The sequence below is a fragment of the Phalacrocorax carbo genome, chromosome 2 (assembly GCF_963921805.1).
Source record: "Phalacrocorax carbo chromosome 2, bPhaCar2.1, whole genome shotgun sequence".
NCBI classification, from domain to species: Eukaryota; Metazoa; Chordata; class Aves; order Suliformes; family Phalacrocoracidae; genus Phalacrocorax; species Phalacrocorax carbo.
In genome coordinates this window covers 47,401,287-47,421,380 of record NC_087514.1, presented here as the reverse complement: position 1 = coordinate 47,421,380, position 20,094 = coordinate 47,401,287, and the positions used below count along the sequence as shown (strand labels likewise).

Genomic DNA, 20,094 nt, shown 5'->3' with positions numbered 1-20,094 from the left:
ATGTTCTTCCCCAAACTACACGAACCTGTGGAAAAAACTGATTCTTATCACTTTGACATCAATGCACAAAGCTTTTCGCTCCGCAATCCGTTGTCTTGATGTTTATATGATAGCGGAAAAGAAGCCTTTTAACCATGAAGGCAGACAAATGAAAGGTGGTAGGAGGAAGGAAGTGCCTACTGATCATCTTCCAGTAACAAGACAACTGAAGAACCCCAACTCTCTCAGCATTTCTTCACATGACAGGTGTTCCAGCCCTCTGGCCATTTTAATGGCCCTCTTCTTGACCCACTCTAACAGGTCCATGTCCTTCTTGTACCGGGGACCCCAGAGCTGAACACAGTATTCCAGGTGGGTTGTTACGAAAGCAGAGTGACAATAACCTGTAATATTCTGATAGGAGCTACAGACACTGGCATCCGCTGTTTCTTGCTGTTGCTCCTATTGAACAGGAAAACACAATCTGGCTCAGATGGCACACACATTGTGATCTGTTTGAAACACATTCAAACAAAACTTTTTCCACCCACAAGTAAGCAAGAGATGCAAACTCTTTTTTTTGCCTTGGAGCTTCAAAAGGTATTGGAATATACACCTCTGAGAAAGAGAGAGACTGGTGGAACCATGCTCTGCCCTACCTCAGTCAGAAACAGGAACATCCACCAGGAAGATCACAAGGTCAAGGGGATCCTGTATCCTCCCCTGCCAGACAGAAGACAGTACCTTAAAGGACAGGAGTGAATGGAGGCAAGCCTATGGTTGAAGTGATGAGCAAAACCCCTCGTTGCCTACCTTGCCTTCCCACGTGCCTCTACAGATTGAGTATGAGGCTCTGGATGTGGAAGGTCAGCCAATGGATGATGTGGATGATGGTCCGTCTACACCAGAGGTGTTACCAAGGTCAGAAAGGGCTACCCCTGTAGCACAGCCACCTCCACAAGAAAGAAAAGATGGGTTATAGTTGTGGGTGACTCCCTTCTGAGGGGAACAGAGGGTCGAATATGCCAGACAAACCCTCTTCTTAAAGAAGTCTGCTGCCTCCCTAGGGCATCACTAGAAAACTTCCTAGCCTGATACAGCCCTTGGACTATTACTCATTACTGCTCTTCCATGCAGCTGGTGATGAAGCCACAACATGTAGTCCAAGGGTGATCAAAAGAGACTTCAGGGCCTTGGGACGGTTGGTAAGGGAATCTGGAGAGCAAGTAATTTTTTTCTTCCATCCTTCCAGTTGCGGGCAGCGACATTGGAAGAAACAGACACACCCAGTCAATTAATACATGGTTCCACAGCTGGTGTCACAGCCAAAATTTTGGTTTTTTCAATAATAGGACAGCCTGTACAGCACCAGGCCTGCTGGCATCAGATGGGATTAATCTTTCTCAAAAGGGGGAAGAGGGTCTTTGCTCATAATTTGGTGGGGCTCACTGACAGAACTTTAAACTAGACTTGAAGGCAGCAGGAATAGTATCAGGCTTGTCCATGACAAGCCACAGGATGACAGGCCAAGGTCAGAGGGATGGGGTGCTAGCGAGGGCCATCAGCTTGTTGCTCTGACACTTGCTGGGTACACTGGAGCACACTTGAAGTCTTACAGAGATAAGTCAGGAGCTCCTGAGGTAACAGAAGCCAACAGAGAAACACTGGTGAAATACCTGAAAGGATTTAAGGTGTTTTCCTCTAAGAAGGTAACACAGTCGAAAATCCAGCTGAAGTGTCTCTATACCAATGCATACAGCATGGGCAACAAACAGGGAAGCCACCATACTGCTAGAAAGCTACAACCTAGTTGCCATTACTGAAACTTGCTGGGACAAATCCCATGACTAGAGTGCAGCTATCGATGGGTACAGGCTGTTCTGAAGGGACAGGCAAGGAAGGAGAGGCAGAGGGGTTGCTTTTTACATCAAGAAATGGATAGACTGAAGAGCTGTCTCTGAAGAATAGCCACAAGCAGGTTGAAAGTTTATGGGAAAGAATTAGAGACTGGTTGGTGTCCACTACAGGCCGCCCTATCAAGGGGAGCCTACTGACAAAGCCTTCTTACTCCAGTTACAGGAGGCATTGTGCTCACAGGCTCTCATCCTGCTGGGGGACTTCCAGCAGATGTCGGTGTGCTTGAAATGTATCAGGGAGCTGTAGGCAACTCCTGGAATGCACTAAATATAACTTCTTAAGCCAGGTAATAGATCACCCTACCAGAGGGGATGCATTACTGGATCTGTCGGTCACCGACACAGGTGAGCTAATCAAACACATCAGGATTGGAGGCATCATGGGCTGCAGTGATCATGCACTGGTGGAGTTCACAATCCTGAGGGATATGGGTCAGGCAAAGAATAAAGCTAGGACCCTGAACTTTAGGAAGGCAAACTTCCAGCTGTTCAAGTTAGTCAATAGGACCCACAGGGAAACTGCCCCCAGAGAACAGAGTTGGCAGATCTTTAAGGACACTTTCCATACAATGCAAGAGCTCTCAATCCCCAGGCATAAGAAATCAGGAAAGGAAGGCAAAAGACTGGCATGGATGAGTCAATACCTGCTGGTCAAACTAAAGGACAAGAAGGAAATGCATGGAAGAGTACGTATATACTATATGTATATATATACTCCTATATATATCCACTGTATATGTATACTCCTGGAAAGAGTATAGGGACACTGCCCGGTTGTGTAGGGATGGGGTCAGGAAGGCCAAGGCATGGTTGGAGTTGAGCTTAGTAAGGGACACAAAGAATAATAAGAGCAGCTTCTATAGGTATGTCAGCCAGAAAAGGAAGGTCAAAGAAAGCATACCGCTCCTGATGAACATGACTGGCAAACTGGTAACAACAGACGAGGAGAAGGCTGAGATACTCAATAATTTTTTGCATCAGTCTTCACTGGCAACCTCTCTTCCCACACCTCTTGAGTGGATGGACTGCAAGACGTGGACTGGGGGAACAAAGTCCCTCCCACCGTAAGAGAGGATCAGGTTTGTGACCACCTGAGGAACCTGAACATACATAAGTCTATGGGACCTGACAAGATGCATCTGAGAGTCTTGAGGGAATTGGCTGATGTAGCTGTCAAACCTCTCCCCTTGGTATTTGAAAGTCATGGCAGTCAGGTGAAGTCCCCAGACACTGGAAAAAGGGAAACATTGCACCCATTTTTAAAAAGGGTAGAAAAGAGGACCCAGGGAACTACCATCCTGTCAGCCTCACCTCTGTGCCGGGGAATCTCATGGAACAGATCCTCCCAGAAGCTACACTAAGGTACATGGAGGACAGGGTGGTGATCCGAGGCAGCCAACATGGCTTCACCAAAGGCAAGTCCTACCTGACCAACCTAGTGGCCTTCTATGATAGAGTGACTACATCCATGGACACAGGAAGAGCTATGCATGTCATATCTGGACTTCTGCAACGCCTTTGACACAATCCCCCACAACTCCCTTCTCTAAATTGGAGAGATATGGATGTGATGGATGGACTATTCGGCAGATAAGGAATTGGTTGGATGGGTGCACCCAGAGGGCAGTGGTCAACGGCTCAATGTCCAGATGTAGATCAGTGACAGTGTCCAGATGGAGATCAGCCCCTCAGGGGTCTGTACTGGGACCAGTACTGTTTAATATCTTCATCAATGACATAGACAGTGGGATCGAGCGCACCCTCAGCAAGTTTGCAGACAACACCAAGCTGAGTGGTGCAGTTGATGTCTGAAGGACTGGATTTCACCCAGAGGGACCTGGACAAGCTCAAGAGGTGGGCCCGTGTGAATCTTATGAGGTTCAACAAGGCCAAGTACAGGGTCCTGCACCTGGGTTGGGGCAACCCCTAGCACAGACACAAGCTGGGCAGACAATGCATTGAGAGCAGCCCTGAGGAGAAGGACTTGGGGGTGCTGGTGGACAAAAAGCTGGACATGAGCCAGCAATGTGCGCTCACAGCCCAGAAAGCCAACCCTATCCTGGGCTGCATCAAAAGCAGCGTTGCCAGCAGGCCGAGGGAGGTGATTCTGCCCCTCTGGTCTGTGGTGAGACCCCACCTGGAGTGCTGCATCCAGCTCTGGGGTCCTCAGCACAAGAAAGACGTGGACCCATTCGTGTAAATCCAGAGGAGGGCCACAAAAATGATCTGAGGGCTGGAGCACCTCTCCTGTGAGGAAAGGCTGAGGGAGTTGGGGTTTTGCAGCTTGGAGAAGAGAAGGCTGCAGGGAGACCTTATCACAGATTTTTGATATTTGAAGGGTGCTTGTAAGAAAAGATGGGGACAAACGTTTTAATAAGGCCTGTAATGACAGAACAAGCAGTAATGGTTTTAAACTAAAAGAAGGAAGATTCAGACTTGATATAAAGAAGAAATTTTTTATTATGTGGGTGGTGAGACACTGGAACAGTGCCCAGAGAGGTGGCAGATGCCTCATCTCTGGAAACATTCAAGATAAGGTTGGATGGGGCTTTGAGTAACCTGATACAGCTGGAGATGTTCCTGCTCACTGCATCGGGGGTTGGTCTAGATGACTTTTAAGGTCCCTTCCAATCCAAACCATTCTATGCTTCTATACTGCTCTGGCTGGATTTAGCCTTCACAGAATTGGCTCTTCTAGAAATTCACATCCATGGTATTCCTGAACTCTGAGATGGTCTCTAATTAACAGCACAGGAAAATGTATCATCTGCTTAATAACATTCCTATGCCATAAAGCTCTGCCTCTCTTCAGTGATCATTTCAGTTTACTTAGAAATAGATAACTATAGAAAGAGATATATATGATAAGAGAAATATAGATTTATAAATATGGTTATGAAACACAAACAGAAAATCTATTCTTAGTAATAGATACTTCTGTGTATACTTGAATTAGCTTTGTGCTTGTTTAATATTGTGTAATGAAATATACAACAGGGCCAACATACAACTCAATGCTAACTTTATTTTTAATAAATGCTGCTGGAAAAATAACCTTGTCAAGCTGACAAGCTCAATTTCTGCCACTCCCTAAGCAGCCTTCCTAACCCTCCACCCTGCATTTTTCTTCAGAACCGATTTCTGTTCACTTCTGTGTGTACAGCTAGGAAGAAACAAACAGTAAGGTATCTACCATATACTCACACAGGAAAGCAGAGTAAGTAGAATTTTCCTGCCTTTAATGGTGCTGAAGGGGGACAGTTTTCACTCTCAGCAGAAATACTGGAAGAGTCAGGACAGTGTTTTTCTCCTCATTTTTTCATTCAGGTTCAAAATGTAGCTAATTGCAGTATTCCCAAGAGGTAGTCAGACAGCATGAGAGACTACATTTCTTCCTGACCCAGAAGACAGGAACATCTTTAAAGAAACTCATTATTATTCAGAGAAATTGACTCTGCAGGGCAGGAACAGTTTAAAAACCAAATAGTTATTTCCCTTCTGTCTGTATACAAGGGGAAAACCACAGATATTGGTACTGCTAACACCTGCTCTCTCCACCCACCACACGTGTGTACTTGATGGTCAGTTAGGCTTGGGGTCTTACTAGCCAGACTGTTCACATGCAGATGTTAGCCAGCTCACCTGTTACATGAGATCCTTGTGTAACTTCATCTAAGAAGCAATGGGCTTTTGTTCTATTACAGTATGCTAGTTTGGTGGGCCACATGCCTGATTTGGGACACGCCAGTTGTCCTCCCCCCTGAAGCCACATCACAGCATCCTCTTTTCAGAGAGGCTCATACCAAGCATCTGCAAAAACACAGATGCTCTAGAAGGCATCAAAGCCATCCTAAAAAATAAATCCATGCGTAGAACAGAACTGCCCCAGACTACCAAAACCAGACAGTACACTGGAAGGGGGTCCAAGAAACAGAAAAGACTTATAGGCTACCACTACCCATCCAAGTCAATTATCCGTGCAGTAGAAGCTCCTCTGAAAGGAACCTGTTGTCCTGCATGGCCATGGCAGTGTTGGAGCTGCCTTTAAAAGGCTAGAAGGCTATGGGTGTACACAGTTTCCTAGGTAGTGAAGAGCTGTTTCCGAGAAAAAGTAATCGTTTTGCCACAGCCATCCTCTCCCTTGCAAAGCAGCCTTTAAGTACGCTTCTGTTGAAATCAGCACTTTACAATGCCAACAGAAAGAATTAAGTTCAAGAATCGCCACGGAACCCTCATTCTTAAATCACTGCTGAGAACTTGTCCAGGTGGTCACCTTCCTTTTCAAAATCCACCCATACCACATGCTTTTAATGCTGTCACCACCATTTCCCCACCTCCTTGAGTAAGCAATCATTTTAGGCCCCTTTTTTTCCAGGAACTGAATGGAAGCGTGCTGCTGAGTAGCTGATTCAGAGAACAGAAAAATATTTGTCCTTTCTACCAGGCTTTACAACATTCATGCTTTTAATTAAAATAGGGCATATTAGCAGGAGATACAACAATATGTGCAACTATAAGTCTGTGACTACAGATGTACAGGAATAACCAGGGATTATAGCCTGATCCAGGAATCAAAGATGTGCAGTTCCTAGAGAGCACACATAACTAGTACAGAATCACAGGAATGTGGCAGAAAGAAGAAAGGAAGATACAGAACACAGACAGAGCTTGGCTAACTCACTGAATTAAAGCTTATCATCTCTGCATAAACTGCACTGATGGCTTAATTAAAGAACCAGTAGCAATTCCTGCACCCACATTAACTACTTTAGGATCAGTTCAACTGCCCAGAACCTATTACAGAAACATGAAGGATGAAACCTTGTCTCCACCGGAGTTTGTAGAAATCCTTATCATTGATTTTAGTAAGGTTTTAATTGCACCCATATATTTTGGACATGATCATGTTGGATGCAATTTCCAAAAGCCAAGTCACTAAATCTCAACATCCTTTCAAACTTTTCATAAAAATATGGTCCTTGGACAGTTAACTAAGAGGGATATTTTTAAAAAGTTACCAATTACTTTTAGACAGACAGAAATCCTAGCTTCCTTCGGTAAAGAAGATGTATGCAGACTTGTAGACTATTCAAAGACTATTTATAAATTCTTCATACACGTACAAGGAGTCCTCTTAAAAAGAGATTTGATGGCACTGGTTGCTTCCGTTTACTTTTTGCCTCTGTAGACCACCTGGCTGCTCTCACTATTTGTACCACCTCCTCTTGAAGAGGATATTTCTGCTTTATCCTCTGATATTTCTTCCATTGCAGGAAATTCACACTAAAAGTTCTCAAGTCTTATAGTTCTGTCTCTTCATCCTCTCTTTGACAGGCTGCAGCATCAGCTCTCTTCAGAATAACCATCCACAAGACACTTAAACAGTGGGACATAACAAACCCACTGCATGTCTTTGCCAATTAAGTCATTAAAATTTTAGTATGCTTCGTATTGTAGTTGTTCTTGGAACAGTAACTTTGTGTCATCTCTCTATTTTGTTTTCTTTGCAGAGGGAAAAAAAACCTATTCCCTGTCTGTATCTCCTAATTTATTTTTCCATCAAAGCAGTAATAGCAATTATTGCTCCTAAGAATTTAGACTAGTCTGTTGATATCATGGTTTTATCAGTGTGTTTCTTAAAGCACAAAATCAAATTTTCTATTTAATTATTGCCCCAAAGTGCCTATTACTGTTGCCTTATTTAAAAGCTGCTAGTGAACCACATGCTCTATTCTGGTTTACAATCATCTCATTTAAATCTCCAAGCCATTGTCTACGCTTATGTGAAATCCAAGCTTCAGAGTATGGAAGGCTACAAACAGAGGTTTGAACTTCACCTTCTAGTCAGAAATAGTTACTCCTTTCACACAAGTTTAACAGTTTGTTTATATCAGGGGTCCGGGACAGTTATTAACAAGGATCTACGTGCTGCTTAGGGAACAACTCCACCCAGTAAAGCATGTGGAACATCAGGACTACTAGAAGTTCAGTAGAAGGAATCACTAGTTCTCTCAGAGATGCATTAAGCTGGCTCCTCGATTCATTTCACAAGAAAACAGGCTTGTAAAAACTCCAAAATGAAACTGAAGCACTGAGGAAGGACTTAAGATACAAAGATGCGACTATCCCCATTACCAGGAACTTCTGCAGTAGAGACTGAACCCAGAGCAGTATTTCTGCTGGAAAACTACATTCCAGCTGCAAGGCTAATGAGTTGTTATCTGATAGAAATGGAGAAGAGCTTGGAGCTGACCTAAGGCATCAGTTTTTCTTCATTTCTGTGCACCTAAGCCTGAAAATAGTGTATTATATAAATTTGGATTCTTCTTTTATGTTAGCTTTTATCCAAATTTATTCTAACGGTAATGTCAACCCTACAATGAGGCTCTGGACTGGTTTCTCAGCATCACACACAGCACAGCCCACAAAGGCAACTCAATGGGGCGTGCTCCTTCACACCTTTTCCCAGAGTGGGTTTGAGTAGCTGCTAAAGTCTGTCTGTCTGGAAGGGTGCTCCTTCAGCGACCAGCACTGGCCAGAGCCCACCTGGCATGCAGCAGTGGAGAGAGCGTTTGAGCCTCACACGTCTCCCAGCAAGCTGTTAGCCATTCACCAAGTGCTAATTAAACCTGTAAAAGAGCTTGGCTGTATTTTAATCTGCGTTGATGCTAAACGTAATTGTATTTTTCTGTCCCCTGTCAGCCCGCAAACCACCACTTCCATCTTTCTCACAGTAACCAGGCTATCAGCGTTCACAAATACTTGGGGGACACCAGGGGAGTTCAGCCTACCCTGAACCTTTCAGAATGATTGTATCATTTCTTTCATCCTGTTATTAAGAAGTGCCAGAGATAGTCTGTCCCTCTGCCTCAGAATTACAAATATGGTTACTATTTGGCAACATTAAATCAACTACTTGAAAACACAGCTTCACAGATCTCAGGAAAATATATATAACCGCTTCCTATCTGTTAAATACTACAAAACTCTACAATGCTGAAAAAGTACTACTCTCTTTTTGTAATCAAAGTATTTGCATTTGGTTAAAAATTACTTCTCATTTTAAACATTCAGTATTACAAATATTTTATCAAACAAGAAACACTTTAAAGAAATTTCCATTAAAAAAAAAGATCTTTCACAAGACAGCCAGTGTCTCCAGGGAATTTCCTGTTCAGAAAAAAAAATTAATAGCTTCCTTAATTAAAATATAACACAGTGAAGAATTAATGACTAAATTTAATTTTCTTTAAAGCACATTGTTTTACATCCCTTTTACTGAAATAAAAATGCTTTATTACATTATTCTATGTTAAAGATAATAGGGAAAAGAAGCAGAAGCAACGCCTAGCATACATTTTAACAGTAGTTATGAAAAAAACTCTACCTATACTGTAAGGAGGTAGATCAAACTAAATCAAGCAGTCTGTACACATGGCCCCTACTAAAGTCAGCTGGCACATCCGAAAGGATAAAGTAGGTAAAGTGTCTGTACTGGAAAGCAAAACTAAATCCTTGTACCAGAATGTCCCTCCTTAATTTTGATGTTACAGAGAATGGGAGGGAAAGATGCCAAAACCAAGCCAATGCTTTCAGAAATGCCACTAAGCTTAGTTACAAGGGCTTGGATACTGAAACCAAAAGCAAACTGGCTCCCTTCAGTACCTGTGTAAGGAAGAGGTAGCTTGGTTGCTTAGTATTATTGCCACAGTGAAATATCTATTGATAGAGGGCCTGTACACACTGATTCAACCCACAGACCTGTTTTGAAGGTGCAAAAGGATACAAGTCTGCAGCTAGCCTTTTACACAGGGGTAGGCCTTCCTTACCACTAGGTTGCTGATATAAAAAAGAATGGCTGTGAATAGAGTAAATGGTCTGCAAGCATTTTAGCATTACTTGTGAAAAGATAATTCTAATTTCTCAGCTATTATTGGTTCCAAGTATTCCCTGATGTAATTATGGATTAATAGCCGAGAACTTGATTGTAACCAGCAGTTAGTAGTTTGTTGCTAACAAGGCAAACATGACAAACAATTTTGAGGCAATTATTGTCATTACAAGCCACACTCAATTGTTCAAGGCAAGCGTAATAGAAAGTGACAGTTGTGCAGCTGGGAGGGTGGTGCGGGAAACAGGATTGTTCTCTGGTTGCAACAGACCAGCCAGACTCTAGCAGAGAGTCTGCTCAATGCATAATTCATGTTTAATAATATTTTAGTCTCTAAAGAAAATTACAGTATAAGATAAAAAACAAACAAAGACATGTCAGAAAAAGAACACAAGTTATTAAAAGATGAGAGAAGACACACAGAAGTAAAACGGAGCGGGAGGGAGACATTCAGCCAACTCACAAGAAGCTCGCAACTAGCAAACGGAAACACAGTAACTCTACGCATTAAAAGAGCCGGTTGTAAAAGTTTTCTGCTACACTTCAGTGAGAGGGGTGCTCCTGTCCAAATCCTGGTTTGAGACCCTTGTCTGATTCGGCGGGTCCACTGAGTTAGTGAAGTTTCAGAAGTTCCTTCCATTACTCTGGAGGAAGGAAGGAGCGCTCTCCATGGAGAGACACTGATGCTTAGTTCTTATAAAATTTGAGTTGTATAGGGAGTCAAAGGAAGATTTTCATCTGTCGTACAATAGAAGTGCCTCATGTATCAGCTCAGTATTCTGATGACAATGCACATACCAGCTGCCTTGTCAGCAGCCAGCACATTATAATACTTGATTTGCTGAAAATTCCACCCAGCTCTCCTTAATGATGTTAAGGACTGAAAGTTTCTAATGCAGCTGCACCAACATTTCAAGCTCTTGCCCAGGCTCAGTACAATACATGATCACCGACATCGTAACAGTGCTCAAGTGTCATTACACTGTCACTTGTAGTGCCTTTTGCACTGATAGGCTATCATTTCTAAAGAAGCCATTAGAACACCACTGAAACTAGATTTCCACAACTCTCTGGCTTTCTGTTCTTGTTTCACCATTTTCTTCCTCTTTCTTAAATGCATTGGTTTATGCAAATAATATTACATCAAAGCAAATCTGATGGGCCAAGTCACCCTAGATGAAGCTCCACTGAAGAAAAATAATGCTAGTACTATATGCCAGGTCCACTTTAACTCTGCTTAGGTGAAGACAACAATTTTCTCAGACAGAGCAATATATTATAACTAACCCTCTGTCTAAAGAAACCTTTGCAATTTTGGCACGTGTAAGATAACACACTGGTGCAGCCCATAGACTTACTCAGAAACATGCATATGAGACCATGTAGTCTTTTGCTTTATTTGATAATGAAGCTGATGTTTGCAAAAGGTGGCAGATCAACAGCTACAGAGACAGGAGACCTTCGCTTATCCTCAGAACAGATTGCTGGGCAGCCGAAGCAGAGACCTTCCTCCTTCTCTCTTGCCAGCTTGTCTCAGCCCTTGTCTTCGGGACATGGCTGTTGCCCTCGTTCAGCCTGTGCTGCCTCTGCTCTGTCTCGCAAATAGTGGAAAGGCAAAACCTGTTCATACAGGTGGGCTGTCCCCTTCAGGGAAATTACAGCAAGATCACAAAAGACTACGCATAAGGTGCTGTATTGCTAGCGTTGCCTGGATGTTACTGTACCCCTCTCTTTTCCACTGCCGTGAGACAGACAGGTATCTTACATCTCTTTCAGAAGACTAGTATTTATTGTTTCATCCTCATTCATAAGAAGTGAGATTATTGCTCAAATTGTTGCAAGTTTCAATGCCTTGAGCAAGACTGGAAGGTCTGAATACATCACAAAATTCAGTCAGCTCTCCGGGCCCCGAAAGTCATTTAAAATGGCCTGCCATTTTACAACAACAACAAAACAAAACAAAACAACAAACAAACAAACAAAACCACAAACCACGTAGGAATTGTTTTTCTGTACTTTTTATAAGCTAACAGTGCTACCTCCTTCATTCTTAATCAGCCCAAACCCTCGCTATTAAGCAAAAATTACCCTTTCCTTTACAGCAAAATGCTTATTAACTTTGCATGTCCAATGTCTTGTATAATGTATAAGTTAATAAGCAACTTTTATAGCATTATAGCTGTGTTCGCAGGGATCAACAAATTGCAAATAAATCCAGTCAAGCCACAGAAAACCCCCAAAATGAAAAAATTCTCTAAAAGTATATGAGGTTGCAAGTAAGAAAGCTGCCAGGCTGTGCTTTATTTTATTTTTAATATTGTTATTGAAGCTTTATGACCTCATGTGGTAGTTGCACTCCATCCCATATACCACAGAAGTGTCACGTGCTTTGATTTGAAGCCTAAAGAAGCCAAGCTTTTAAGTAAAAGACACCCAGACTCTGCAAACATGTCAGCTAATCTTTAGCGGGCCTTTACTGAAGTCAAGCAGACTTAGACCTCATACAAAACAAGCATATTTCAGTCCTTGACAAAAATTAAAGGCACAATACCCATTAATGTAAATTAATGTAAAATAACTTTTCCACTGAAAATTCTTAATTGGCAACAAAAAGGTTGCCATGGGATTAGTGCTGAGAATCATCCGCTCTTACATTGGCTTTGTTAACACTCCCTTTACTCAGTATCAAGAGCGGGGCCAAAACATAGGCAACAGCAGAGACTATTTACTCCAGTATGCTCCTTCACCAATCTGTCTTCACTCTGGCCTGCAGTTGGTGTTTGAACCCATACATCTCACTTTAATTACGTTGTGGAAAAAGAAAAGTCAATGTTTTAAGAGAGTCCAGGTTTTAGTGGAATAAAGACAAAAGCAGAAAGAAGTATGACAGTACAACTGGTTGAGAATGGGAAGATGGATTATTGGCTTGGACTCAGTTCAGAGTGAACAAACCAACGGCAAGTGTGGGTACAGCAAACTCTGCACCCTTGCACAGACACACGGTTTTGACAACTTAATCAGCTGGTGCTACTTGTTTCAGGTGAAGCTGCTGAGTAAAGATTATAGCTTCAATGCAGAAAAACGGATATTTAGATCACTGACTCCAATACTTGTATCTACCACAAACACCAAATGAGTGAACATGGGAACAACCACATCTCTTACATCCATATTGTGGAAAGCCTGGCAACTTGAACATGCCAGGGAGAAAGAACTGACACCATCCAAATGACCACAGACTACCTGAAGGCATAGTCCCCCATTGCATTACAGTACTATTGCTTAATTTTCCATAATTTGAAAAAAATACAACCACAAGAAGCTTAGTAGTAATCTCCACACCTAAGATGATAGCAGAACTCCTGTCAAAGGTTGAATTGTGACATATTTTGTCAGAGACAGCTGCTATAAGCACAGTCTCCATACAGTACCTCTGAGGGGGAGTGCTATACAAATATATATAAACACATAAGTATCATTTTCTAAAAATTAGATTGAAGAGAACATAGTCCCACCACCCAAAGCCAGACAAAGCACTAATATGTTCTGGTGTACCTCAGTACAGTAAGAAATACTGAAAATAAATGAATTCTGCATCTTACACTGAGTTACAGTCAAATAGTCTCATCCCTGATTTTTATTTGATAGATCACATAGTGAAAACAAAAAAACCCACTTCAACACAAAATGTATACCTAACCCTTGTTACTTCTAGAGTTGTGCATATTCTTAATTCCCTCTAATCAGAGCATCCCCCTACACCTCCCTCGTGTCTTGGTAACTAATGAACCACCACAGTAAGGGAGCAAACACACTCAGCTGCTCTGCACAGGGTTGCAGCTAACAGGCAAGGGCAACATGAGCCTCATTTTCCCTCAGGGTAGAAGCTTTTATTGCCCCTCTGACAGACCTACCTAGAGGTCAGTTTCACTACAGAAATCATTTTTGTACAGGCTGAAGCACTAATTAAAAAAAAAAAACAAGCTCCTTTATTTCCAACTTAGTTTGTAAACCTTGTCTTGTCTGTGGTTTGAGACAAGGGCAAAAGGGTTTGATCCAGCAACATCAGAATCCCTAGAGCATTATTACAAGAAAGGAGAATTAAAGACAACTCTCATGTGGAAGCTTTGCCTGTGCATGAGTGATACACAGGGCTCACTCTAAAGAACCAGCTTAGGACAAGAGAGCTGTAACATGTATAGGGAACCAAAAAGATAGGGGCAAGCAAGGGGAGAGGGAGCAAAAGAGAAAAGAACATACCAGCAATTTGCAGCCCTATTATCCAGCTGGCTGCTAGGGAAAGCAGCTCTGAGGCACTGGTATCCATATAACCATACTCCATTCCCAGCTAGGGAATGAACCCATTGCAAATTAGAGCTGCTTTCCTTTTCTAACTCCTCAGGGAAGAGCAGCAGCTCTTTTCCAACTCCTCCCCCATCGTTGCAGCAGCCCTGCAGGTGCTCAGAATGCTATTTTCAGCCATTCACCAGCAGGTGTGACTCAAGGCCCTGTTATTTAAAAGCATACAAAGGCTAATGTAAAGTAGTAACTGTCCTTCGTGGTATTGTAGCAACTTCAGCACCATAGATATGTTTCTCCAGCTCTCCCCACTTCTCATTTCTTCCTCAATTCCTTGTTCTCTTTTAACCTAATATACTTTATGCAAGAAATCTTATGAAGCCTCAGTACTTTTGCAGAACCTGGACTTCTGTGCAGTACCAGCACCCATCTACTGCAAGCAAACACACACCCTCCCTCTCTGTGCCCTCCTCCTCAGTGTTTTTCCCACCTACCATGACATTTCTGGGTGAAGAAGTCTATTGCTTTCAGCTGATACTGCGGGCTGCTCTCATATTGCCTTTATTCTATTTAGGTTCAAACAGCCGTGAGAAACAGAAAACACAGCATACTAGACTGGAAGACACTGAGAAACCTCAGGTCATATTTTCTGGTATGAGCCCTGCAATAGAGCCCCAAAGCCAAATGCCTGTCTAAATATGATGCAGACATAGCCCCAAGGGAAGAGGGTATGAAAGCATCTTATTCCTTTTACATAGACAGCGTCAGTGTTCCACTATGCCCTGTAAACTGAACTGGAAGAGGAGCGTCCACCTACCCCTCAGTGGTGTGGCCCAGCTCACTATAACATTCCTCTAGGGTACAGAGACTCTGTTTATATCCTAGTACCAAATCAGCTAAAATCCATTGGAAAAAAAAAAACAACGGATGTCCCAAAATATTCTCATGCCATCTCACATGGAAAGCCAGGTAAGTAAATTGATAGAACACATCACCTTTAGGTACACTGGAGCTGTCATTAAACCACCCCAGGCAGCATTTTTCCTAACGATTCCTGATAGCAAATCATTCTCCCAATGAGGGCATGCTTGGAGCAGCAGCAGACCTGTGCTGTCCCCTTCCACCACAGACACCATTCCCAGCTGTGTGAGCACAGGCAACCTCATACAGCAGTTAGTTTTCACCTGCCAGAATGCAGCAAAGACATTTCAGATGAGCCAAATGTCAAGTGTCTTTATCTGTAGACTGAATGTGGTGGCTGACATAAATTCTCATGGACGTACAGAATGTTTGAGGGAAGGGCAGCAGGAATCACTTTAGACACACAAATTCATGCTTTGGTGATGATTTTGGTGTGCATGCGCTATCATTAGATTTGTAAAATTTTACAGTGAAGGCTGTGATGGCAAAAGGGACTGTACTGCTAAGTTCATTTAAGTTCCCTTTTGTCTTCCCTCCTTCCTGTTCTAGCTTCCATCCCGCTATCCCTGTTATTTTCTTCCAATCTTTTTTCCTGCCCTCTCCTATCATTCTTCTTTCCCCCCGCCCTTCTCTAATGTCTTTCAGTTCCTCCTTCAGCCTCTTCTTCCATATCTGAAAAAGCAGTGTTGCTATAACTAGCCACACTCAGGTTTGCTACCTGACAACAGCTAGCACAAGAAAACCATGAAACAGGAAGAGCTGCTATTTCAAATCTCTCTATCAGCAGATGCTTTAGCCAGAAGACGCAGCAAAAAATAGGCTTCCCTTAGGAAGGTGAGCAAGTACCATCTGAGGGGAAGGGAAGGAAAGCAATTCTGTACATCACACTACCTGCAGTTCAAAGACCACAGTGCATTCATTTCCATACGCTTTGAATAGCAAGTGACAGATTTGCAGCATTTTATCATTTGTACTTATGTTCTAATATGATTAAATGTGGCACATGAATCTGGTTGTGGCAGGTATTAAGACACATATGACAGGCATTTCTTCATAGGTTACTGTACTGAACTATAATTTTTATTTCAGACATATACATGCACGTGATTACTATTAAGAAACACTCTATATATGTGAAACAGACGAGTATATAGGTGAGCAAAGACCTCTAAGGCACAGTTTTGCACTGGAAACCAGATACACAAAAATGGCACCTTCCAAAGTATCCCTGAAAACTCTAACTTAGCAGTATTATTATAATATATTAGCCCTGAAAAGTCAAACTTCTACAGGAAAGTGAACCGGCTTTCCCTACATCTCATGCATCAGAACTGCTCCTTTAGTGAATGTACATAGAGAGAAATTAAGTCAAAAGTTGCACAAATTTCGTGATAGCTTGTGGACACTCAGACAAAAGGCAGCTCTGGTTAGAATCTGGCCTACTGAATTATTATAGACATCCTCCTCCTTTATTTGTCCGGAGAGCAACACAGCAGAAGGTCCTACCCATCACCAGACCCTATCAGCCACTATGCAGCACACCCATTCTCACATAAATAGCCTACCACCTAGCAACTGACCATGATGCATAAAGTGGAAAAAATCCAGCTTAACTGTCAAATCCCATATATTTAGTGTTCAGGAGAAATATAGGAAGCACATCTGAATTGGCACACATGATCAGGAAATTACAGAGTAACAAGAACAGAATACCAATGTGTTGTTTCTAATAGCCATCGAATAGACCTGCACTTTGGGTGCTGTGCATTCACGTGCCGCTCATGAGCCACTGTTGCAGTCTGTAGTGGACTGGCTCTTTGTGAGCTCCATAGCCAAGAAACCAGGCCCGTCTAACTTGTTTTATAACAAGGGCTGAAATCAAAGAGTACACATCTATGCATCTCCTGTGCAAAGTAGAAATTCCATCTCTTTCACCAACAAATTAACTTTGTGTTGCAACTAACTGAGAAATAATTAATGTACAAATTTACAATGCTGCTCTTTCTGTTTTCTCTTCTTTTACCTCTATTTCCCTATCGGAGTTTGTCTTTTTCATCCTTTCTTCTGAATATCCCATCTCAGTTCCTAGCTCTCAAATAACCATGCTTCTATGACACCCATCTCCCTCATTTCTACCAGTAAAAACAACTTACTCAGCCTTCTGGGTTGTCTCAGAAAGGCTTGAGTTTCATTTCCTTTTTTGCCTGTGTATGATCACACTACATATAAAAATAGTAAAATAATAATACTTAACATATAGTGGTCTAAGCGCTCACCTGTTGCCTAAGCAACAAATACATTAACCTGCAAAAAAACCCCAACTTCATCCTCCTCATGCTGAGACATAGGGAACATACATTTCAAGTTACCTAATGAAACACACTATGAAGAAAAGGAGACAGCAGGTACTAAATGAAGGCACAGAATGGGAAAAAGACAAGGCAATACCGCATTTTCTGTACGAAACGAGAGCCTTACCATCCTGCTGGCCCTGGAGGTTCTGAGGACTTTGCATTCTCTCTTCCAGATTTGAGCTGAGGTCTGAGTTCACAGCTGACATCCTAGTCGAGTCACTCATATCAAACTCATCACTTTCTATAGAGCTTTCATCCTACAAATGGAAAGTTTCAGAGACGTGTCAGGAAACATCGTACGCTCTTCACATTGTATGTGCAGTTCACTCGTTCCTGTTTGTTTCACTCACACCTGGTGTGGAGTGTGATCATGCTAAATCTTTGTGTATATAAGCAAACAAGCAGAGCACATGAAGAAGAGCAAGGAAAACACATCATTTATGTGATATGATAATCTGACAAATGCAATTTGCTCAACTGTGAGGATGCTCCATTTCTCCATTACTGCACTCTCGTAACTTTTTCTATAGTATTTTGCAAAAGAGGGCTAGTAACTAGAGACCCCATACCAAGTCGTTGTTATTCAAATTTGGGTGAGGAGAGCTCTTGACATTCCCTGCCTGGATACGCTACCTTTCCCAAGTGAGGTCGGTAACCCCGTGATGACCACTCACACTAAGATATTTCTGGATGGCAACTTGACCTAATAAGAATCCACGACCAAATTCCCTGGACATGATGTCACCCTTACACTGCTACTGTGTTTAAAGAAGCATCTGTGAAAATGCTATAAAAAAGTTCTGAGCATGTTCAAATGGCAGACAATGGCAACCCAAAGTAATATAATCACATGAGAATCACTTCAAATTTATTCTACCTTTTACATCTTTAATACGATTTATCCATCGAGTCTGATTACAGAGCATCTACTAGGGACGATAACAGAGGGCAAAAAGTAGAAGTCCCAATCAAATATTTTGTCCCCATTTATAAAAGCGAAACAGCTTTGGACCTAGTCCATCAAATGTTCACATACATGTTTAACATCACTTGTTTCAGTCCCACTGAAGTTCATGCACCCACTCATGAATTAAAAATCAAGCATCCACAAATCTTGTTCTGTAAGCTGCTGAGGCAACATACAAACCTAAAGTGATATATTTTCAGTAACAACTTTTCTCTGAGAGAATTACTCCTGTTATGAAGAGAAGCATTTTCAAGAACATTGATAAAAATATAGCAAATAATTCCCTATATCCTGAAGATCGGTTTAAAATATTTTTCCAATTAATTTTTTTTTTTTTAACAAAATCAGAACTGACAGGATTGTGAATATTTTTTTGGGTTGCTCACCAGAATTGACCTAGAAAAACAGCAATCTTTAGAATATGATTTACGGTGTACTTGTTGCAAACTGGTTTCTACAGATACTAGTATCGTTGCTTTCCTCTTTCTAAGTGCTTGGCCCTTAAATCAGCTCCTCTCTTGTGTCTCAGTGATGTTTCCAGCTTGCATGGAAACGTTTCACATTTTGTTTTTGGAAGGCAAGGTCCCTGCAGTCACAACTCTTGTTAAACTGGGATGAAGTAGTGCCAAATGCCATTCAGGAGTGAGAGCAGGACAACGTGCGAGGTGATGCTGTTCTGCACCATCATATAGGGACAGTGACAAATAATGAACAAATATACCTTGTTCTCAAGTCTTGTGAGAAACTAAATGGAACAGTGAGGGCTTCTCTAGCAGGCACCTGTCTGCCTTGCCCAGATAAGATGGGAGCACCCCAGTTACAGCAGCAGCAAATACACAAGCACTGCCCTCACACAACTGTGGTGCCCACAGGCGTCCTGCCCCAGACAGCCATGGCCGCGACACACACCGAGCCGGTTCTGAGGTTTAGGGAAAACACACACTGCTTGTTCAAAGAGCAAGATCGGAACACAGACTCCCCCAGACCTTCTAGAAGGCTGTACCTCTGTTAAGAAACAGTGGTATTTCTCTATGAATCCTGCAAGAACCAACAAGGAACACCTTACATTTTCCTGTTCTGAGGATAGGCAATCTGTATGGGCTCCCAGAAAGGGAGTTCTGGCTACCCAATACTTGCATAGGTATGAAACAACACACATGGGCAGCCTGTGTTTGCCTACAGCACTCTGTGGAATATCTCCACCTCACTCCCCAAACTGTGTAAACATTTATCTGAATCCTAGACAGGCTGGAGAGCTGGGCCAAGGGGAACCTCATGAAATTCAACAAGCGCAAGTGCAAGGTCCTGCACCTGGGGAGGAACAACCCCATGCACCAGTACAGGCTGGGGGCTGATCTACTGGAAAGTGGCCCTACTGAGAAGGACCTGGGAGTGCTGGTGGACAACAAGTTACCCATGAACCAACAATGTGCCCTTGTGGCCAGGAAGGCCAACGGTGTCCTGGGGTGCATTAAAAGGAGTGTGGCCAGCAGATCGAGGGAGGTTATCCTCCCCGTCTACTCCACCCTAGTGAGACCACATATGGAGTGCTGTGTCCAGTTTTGGGCCCCCCATTTTAAGGACAGGGAACTGCTTGAGCAAGTCCAGTGAAGAGCTACGAAGATGATCAGGGGACTGGAGCATCTCCCTTATGAGGAAAGGCTGAGAGACCCGGGTTTATTCAGCCTGGAGAAGAGAAGAGCGAGGGGGGGCGTCAGGACGATGGGACTAGACTCCTTTCAGTGGTGCCCAGTGACAGGACAAGGG

At 42.6% G+C, this 20,094-nt stretch overlaps 1 protein-coding gene across 2 annotated transcripts in view; it reads right to left on the bottom strand.

The window, feature by feature from the left end:
• Positions 1-20,094, bottom strand: part of NOL4 (nucleolar protein 4) — a 198,429-nt gene that overhangs the window by 127,928 nt on the left and 50,407 nt on the right. For both annotated transcript variants that reach the window (XM_064442777.1, XM_064442778.1), the window contains exon 5: positions 17,485-17,617. In XM_064442777.1, the coding sequence (XP_064298847.1) occupies positions 17,485-17,617 (133 nt within the window). The remainder of the gene's footprint in view (positions 1-17,484; positions 17,618-20,094) is intronic.